Source organism: Cydia pomonella, chromosome 16, assembly GCF_033807575.1.
Source record: "Cydia pomonella isolate Wapato2018A chromosome 16, ilCydPomo1, whole genome shotgun sequence".
NCBI lineage: Eukaryota > Metazoa > Arthropoda > Insecta > Lepidoptera > Tortricidae > Cydia > Cydia pomonella.
In genome coordinates this window covers 7,976,797-7,984,311 of record NC_084718.1, presented here as the reverse complement: position 1 = coordinate 7,984,311, position 7,515 = coordinate 7,976,797, and the positions used below count along the sequence as shown (strand labels likewise).

General features: G+C 39.5%; 1 protein-coding gene across 1 annotated transcript; it reads left to right on the top strand.

Annotated features, from left to right (window-relative positions):
• Nucleotides 1-255: 255 nt before the first annotated feature.
• LOC133526245 (chitinase domain-containing protein 1) lies at nt 256-6,732 on the top strand. Its single transcript, XM_061862783.1, has 6 exons — nt 256-735; nt 1,100-1,280; nt 1,862-2,068; nt 2,441-2,602; nt 4,995-5,232; nt 6,544-6,732. The coding sequence occupies exons 1-6, from the start codon at nt 481-483 to the stop codon at nt 6,683-6,685; spliced, it is 1,185 nt and encodes a 394-aa protein (XP_061718767.1). The 5' UTR covers nt 256-480; the 3' UTR covers nt 6,686-6,732.
• The last annotated feature ends 783 nt before the right edge of the window (nt 6,733-7,515 follow it).

Below are 7,515 nucleotides of genomic sequence, written 5' to 3'. Positions count from 1 at the left end.
TTCGTGTTATATCTCGGCATAAATTGAATAAATATGAATAACCTGATATGCCATTTTTATGTTTATAACCACTAAATTTAAAATAATGCAGTATTTTGTTTAAATAAAGAGCTATTTGACTTGCGATACTTGTTGAACTATTGTTGGATGCACGCTGCAAGATGTTTTAAAGTAGGTATGTGGAAATTAAATAAAATTAACTCAATTTAATTAAAATTGCGGAATCCACGTCCCGCCTCGTCCAAGGCGCTAGACTAATGGCCCTTTGTTGCAGAATCGACTAATGACCGCTTTCAAAGATCGGCTTCAAACAAAAACGTACGGTTTGGACCAAACTCTAAGTGTTGACGTTTCGCCTATCAAATCAAATCGTGGCCGGCGGCGGATTGATTGTTTTCACATCAGTCGATAAAATCTGCAATAACTATTTTCCGAGATAACATATTAATAATAAAACGTTGCGTGTAATAAAATAGAAAAATGAAATGTTTTCAAATTATTCTACATGTTTTAGTTTTGCTTTGCGTCTGTTTAGCGACATTATCACCACCGTCTGATAAGAAAGGACAGAAAGGCATAAAACCGCAGGAAGGACCTCGAAAACACAATGTTTTGGACAGGAAATTAGTGAATGAAGCACCCTATATAAAAGACATAATAAAATATCATGCCACTTATCATCAAGACGTGTCTACAAAGAACTTTGAGAACATTGTGTTGGGCTATGTAACGCCGGTATGTATTTTATGAATGAATCGTTTCTTATCATAGAATATTAATATTAACCAGTAGTTGATTCGAACAATAATTCTTAGAATTTATAAATGCATTGATATTTGCTACATTCCATAAACCTTTTAAGGTGTGTTGTGAAAGTGATACCAGCTTTCCCCACTCAGTGGCTCACTCATAATATTTATTTTTAATGTGCACCTACTTTTTCATAGAAATAAGCATCACCAGCAGTATTTTTGTTATCTTATTGTCTACACTGAATCTATCCTATTATCTGCCCACAACAACTGCTTCAAAACTAAGAATTTGATTACACTGACTTCTAACATATTTAAAAAAATCTTTTTAAATTCTTCTGCTTCAGTGGAACAACAAAGGCTATGATGTGGCAAAGACTTGGGCGCCCAAGTTCAACTACATCTCTCCGGTGTGGCTGCAGATCAAGCGGCAGAGCCCTAACATCTACATCATCTCGGGGCTGCATGATGTAGACCATGCCTGGATGAAATCTCTGCGCCAAAAGGGATCTGATAGAAACTTAAAAAGTCAGTATTGATATAAGTTTATCCCTTATCAATGCACACTGGGTTACATAATTATGCTAAGTTATTTTTGACAAAAATTATGTGTAGTAATATCAATTTCCATCTCACAACTTATCATATATATTCAACTTTATGATCCCCTATCAAGGTTAACCTGGCCTGCTTAAGGCCAAATGTTTATGACAAAGAATTTCTTGTAGAAGCAATTAGTCAATCAATTTTTCGTGTTATGGCTCCATCAAGGTGTTGACGATTCTGCCAATGTCGAGGTTGGATAAGACACGGCTAGTATATGAATCTTATCATATTACAGTCATAGACAGTGTTCGGTGTTTGTAGAAGCAAATCACATACATTACATATGTCATTATAAGTCATGTCATGTCATAGGCCCTTACTGCAGTATTAATATTATAAAGTGAGTTCTAACATTTCAGACCATATTTTCTTTTGATGTTATTCATAGAGAATTATTATTTGTACCATTACAATGACAATGTTCAAATTTTTCTGTTTCATCTGTTGCAAAAGCTCTATTTTAATTCATTTTAATGAAATAAATTTCGAAATTTCAATTGCAGTTCTGCCAAGAATCCTATTTGACAACTGGCAAATGTCAGACCTCAAGGCCTTCTTTATGGAGCCCTCATCACTCTCAGAACAGAAAGCCCTCATCGAGGAGGTGAAAAAAGCTTGCAAGCAGTGGAAATTCGACGGAGTGGTGCTTGAGATGCTTTCGCAAGTCGGAAAGTATGCTGATCGCTCTGTTAAATTCATACAGCAATTTGGTGAGTTCACTTACTGTTAATGTTATTTCTAATTTGGATCTTAATTGCTTTGAAGCTATATTAACAAAAAACTAATACTAGATTCTCTTCGCCTCTAGTTTGCCTTTGTACTTTAGCTTTTCCTGATTGTAAGTTCTTATGTGTTTTTGTACAATAAAGAGTTTACTACTACTACTACTATTACTCTTTTAATTTTAAAGAGACTCAGATAGTGATAAAATTAACAATAAAAGATGCACAATATTTTTAAAAAAGGTAAACGGTCAATGTAGTCGATTAGTGGGCATCAAACTTAACCCAAAAAATAATATTTTTTTTTTTACACAATAGTAAATTATTCTGTACTTTATAATGTATCATAAAATCTTATAGGTCTGGAAATGCGAGAAGACGATTTCAGTTTGATCCTAGTGTACCCTCCCTTCAGAGGCTACCCGACGGACGAGTTCTTCATCCAGGCCTTCAACGATATCTACCCTTACGTCGAAGCCGTCTCGGTCATGACCTACGACTTCTCTAATCCACAGAAACCTGGTAAGGAACTTTAAATATCCGGTAAACTTATTGCTGACTTATTTATTAATGCTAATGAGCTGGTCAAGATTACAGGGAAATTTTCGATGAGGAAAGCGTCATGTCATCGTTGAGATCTTTGGAGGAGGTCTTCAGCTGATGTGATGAGGATTCAGCTGTATCAATCATCAACTATAACTCTGTATCTTTAGGTGTTTAATAATAAGTAAACATTTTTTTTTACATTTTCGGATAGTCATAACATTTATTGGTTAACCAACCTACATTATTTGATCATGTAATGTTTTCATCTACCCTCAACTGGCTTAAGGAGCCATTTGAGGGTAGATTTTGTTTACTTTTATTTAAATACCTAAAGATACAGAGTATAGAGTTAGACCAAGATAAGTCTGCAGCGATTTTGATAGCCCAGACTGTTTAGGTGTTTTTTCAAACGTCAGGTTTCTATGAAATTATGACGTATAAATAACACTTGCAAAGTCTGTGCTGTGAAAATTGTTGCAGTTATTTTTGTCTTACTCTACCAATAAAATTTATATAAGCCCTTGGTACTGAATGAGTTGCGATACTGATACCCATTTGAAGTAATTACAAATTATAGTACACTTAGTTAACGCAGTGGGGAAGAATTGGGGGTTGAAGCCGGGAATGATCTACTGGATCTACAAGGCGGTCATACTACCCAGGGTGCTATATGGGGCCGTGGTATGGTGGCACAGGGCCCATATCAAAGAATACCAAAAAGACCTAACCAAAGTACAGAGATTAGCGTGCCTAATGATGACGGGGGCCATGAGAACGACCCCGACACACGCAATGGAGGTAATGTTAGGTTTGAAGCCACTCTGGATTGAGGTAGAGAAAAGAGCCACAGAACAGTGGTACAGAATGAAAGCATGTAAAGAATGGAGAGGAAGCTGCGTAGACAAGAGACACGCGCTGATACAAAGAGAGGCACTATCAAGATTTGAGATGTTGATGGCCAACAACGACCTTATAAAAAGGCAGGAGATATTTGACAAGAAGTACAGGGTACATATAGGAGACAGAGACAACTGGAAAGTGGAAGTCAAACACCCAACGACAATCTGCTTCACGGATGGCTCGAGAAGAAGCTCAACGAAACTAGCAGGAGCGGGCATTGTGATCCCTAAACTGGGAGAAACAGTATCAATATCACTGGGTAGATATGCTAGCGTGTTCCAAGCTGAGGTATGTGCAATAGCGCACTGTGCACGTATAATCAAAGAGAGTGTGAAACAAGAAGGTGCTGTTGTAATATATACCGACAGCCAGGCAGCACTGAAGGCACTGAAGAAAGTATCAGTCACCTCCGCTCTCGTGAGAGAATGTAGAGAGGAGCTAAACTCGATAGGCAAACAAAGAAGTGTTACGGTAGCATGGGTGCCGGGGCACCAGGGAGTAACAGGAAACGAGAGAGCAGACGAGCTGGCGAGGATAGGGGCGGAGGCGGAGTACATGGGTCCGGAACCGGCTCTGCCTATGTCAGCGGATGTCACGAAGGGAGTCATAGAAAAGGTAAAAGAACTGGAAGCACAGAGAGAATGGGAAGAAGAGACTAGCTGCAGACAGTCTAAGATGATGGTCAAGGGCATTGATCACAAAAGAACCAGGTATCTTCTGAAACTAGGTAAGAGCAATCTGAGAATATTGACAGGTATCATTACTGGTCACAATACTCTCAACAGACATCTCAAGGTAATGAAAATAAATAGAGACGCCTCCTGTCCACACTGTGGTAAGGAGGAAACTAGCTTCCATCTACTAGCAGAATGTATCATGTATGCGGCTCTGCGATATAATACATTCGGTAGAGACTCACTAGTAGAAAACGAACTAAAGGACGTCGAACTTAAAGATGTCCTTCTGTTCTGCAGGAAAACAAGAAGATTTGAGGAGATTGGTATGGGAATGCCGCCGGGACAGTAACCTGCAGCTCCAACTTCAGGGAATTGGGCTGAATGAACGCAACACGCGATCGACAGCCCGCCTGCTTCCGGCCGGGCGTCCCTACACTACATCTACATCTAGTTAACGCATTCACTACCAATGTTTTCGTAGCTTTACGCTCGTAGCCGATCTCAGCGTCTTCCCGCCTTGTAGAGAAAACGACTACGAACAGAGAACCCGCCGAACGGGTTCCCGGCACTCGATGTGTATGCTCGATTTGTATATTTATTGTTTTGTCGCCGGGCTGTGGTCTCGGGTTGATGTGTACCCTATTACAACCTGAGGAGACCAAGACCTTAATCCCTAAGTATGGTGATTAAAATAAAGTTTAATAATGATTAAAACCTACTAAGTTTAAAAAGGATTTAGCTCAAACTAGATACCTATTTAAAGTCGCACTTTGTATTATGTTGCGTTCCAGGACCAAACGCTCCGCTATACTGGATGAAACTATGCATAGAGAAACTCATAGACGACGACGAGAACCCCGCAAAGCGCTCCAAAATCCTACTCGGGCTTAATTTCTACGGGAACTCGTACACGGCCAACGGCGGCGGGCCCATCGTCGGCACCGAGTACATCGAGCTACTGAAGAACGCCAAGGCCAACCAGGCCTTGACGTATAATAATAATACGGCGGAGAATTATGTTGAAATCCGGTGAGTTTCGTATAATCATTTGAATTTTTACGGCATCTCATACACCGCGAACGGCTGCGGACCCATCGTCGGCAGTACAACGAACTACTGAAGAATGCCAAGGTAAATCAGGCCTTGACGTATAATAATAATCTGGTGAGTCTCAGTCATAGACATAGCAACACTTAGACAACTACTTAGTAGTCGAAGTTATAATTAAATTATGCTAAAAGTATGGCGCTATGACTGAATTGTCAAACGGTGGTGCTTGCCAACTTCGTTACCCTACTGCATAATGTACCTACTGTAGGTATACAATGGCACAATGTAAGAATCAGACCAAGCTAACTCTGCAACAATTTTGATAGCACAGACGGTGCAAGTGTTATGTTAAACGTCATAATTTCATAGAAGTTTGACGTTTAAAATAACACTTAAACAGTCAGTGCTATCAAAATCGCTGCAGTGTTAGCTTGGCCAGACTCTTACTACTTCTAGCTTATAATACGTCCAAGCGACTTCGGAATTAAATTTGGACAGGATATCATAACACACACACACACACACACAGGATACATTATCATTAACCCTATGAACGCCACGCCTATTGTGCGCGGCGCATCATCGTGAACCTTGTCGGAATGCACAAAGATTCATATTCGGCTGTATTCGCGCGTGTCAGTTGACGCCTTTGTTCCACGTTCAAATAGGGTTGCTGCTGGTGGTAAAACAATTACCTATATGGCTATGGCTAATATGGTAACACACATTATATTGCTTAAAATTTACTACTAGGTACTTCGTACCTTTGTAGGTATAAATAAACGTTCCTAAAATTATTTCTTTGATATATAAAAATTACTTAAAACAAGCCAAACGTATAGTCATTTTTTTCCTTCAGATTCTTATGTAAGTAACAAATATTAAACATATTAAACGTGAGGGAGGGGGTCGGCCTTTTTTGCTTTTCATACATAGGGTGGGAAGGGGTCAAATGCTGGCAAAAACCGTCTTACTTAAAAAAATAATGGCGCCTTATCTCTAAAAATCAATCCCGTCTTCGTGGTCGTATTGTGGTTTGATTGCTTCGTGAAGTGCATATCTCTTTTTTGTTTGTTTCTTATAGGTATGCAGTATTTTATTCCTTAATAAACTTATTTTTATATAACTTCTAGCTGCTCATAAATCTAAACTTGCCTACACAATTTGGTAATTGACAAAATAAAGTTTGGAATTACAATGGATGGCCTAGAGGACATAACACAGTCCACAACCCCTCCTCTTTATCTATCCATACAATTTTGCTAATTACACACATCTTTCCTTTTTCAGGACATCGCAGGGTACAAAGAAGATATTCTTCCCCACATTATACTCCATACAAAAGCGGCTCGAGCTGGCGCGCGAGTACGGCACCGGCGTCGCCGTCTGGGAGCTCGGGCAGGGCCTGGACTACTTCTATGACCTCTTCTAATTATGTGATATTAACTTTAAGTTGTAATAAATGTTTGTCCTAGTTTATTGCCCGTCTATTTTTAGAACACCCGATTTTAATTGGCTATGTGTGAAGTTGGTGGTGTGGGTAATACAAGCGACGCCAACGCACGACGCGGTGAAAATATGCACTTCCATGGGACGACATCATACTATTTGGCAGCTGCCACAGTTACCAATAAGCAGTAGGTACATATATCCCACAATCACTCTGGTGATGCTACTGTCATGCACGGAGCGATACGAGATATTGAATTCGATCAAAAGTGATCTACAATTAAAGTGTCAGCGGATTTGGTTGAAAAAGTGTTATAAAGTAATAAAGATGAGGTAAGCGATATCCGATAATTCAGTATCTTAACCTTAACTTAATTAATTATTATTTTTAAAGGATCAGACCAAGGTCAATGTAATCAATTTGAGAACATTAAATTGTATCAGGATCGTATCTAATATTAATTGGTGCTCTTTGTATTCTTTGTTTATTGCGCTCTCGGGAAAACAAACATGATTATAGGGAGCGTGCGTGAACTTTAGGGGGTAGCACCTGCGTAGAGGCGTTAAGCGGTTCGTTGCAGTTCAGATCACGAGGTGGCAGACCCTCCAACGCGCATGGTTATTTTATGATATAGTCGACAAACGAGCAGACGAATTGCTTGAAGGTAAGAAATTACCATCGCCCATGGACACCTGCAACACCAGAGGGGCTACAAGTGCATTGCAGGCATTTAAGATGGTATGAACGCTCACCACTTTCTGTGAGTCCTTCTACAGGTTTAAAAAAGCTAGCAATTAAATTCGTGTTGAAAG

Bases quoted from the DNA above. Each gene is read 5' to 3' on its own strand.
- LOC133526245 (XM_061862783.1), top strand. From the start codon at position 481: ATGAAATGTTTTCAAATTATTCTACATGTTTTAGTTTTGCTTTGCGTC. The intron at 736-1,099 runs GTATGTATTTTA...CTTCTGCTTCAG, and splicing joins TGTTGGGCTATGTAACGCCG to TGGAACAACAAAGGCTATGA. The intron at 2,069-2,440 runs GTGAGTTCACTT...AAAATCTTATAG, and splicing joins TAAATTCATACAGCAATTTG to GTCTGGAAATGCGAGAAGAC.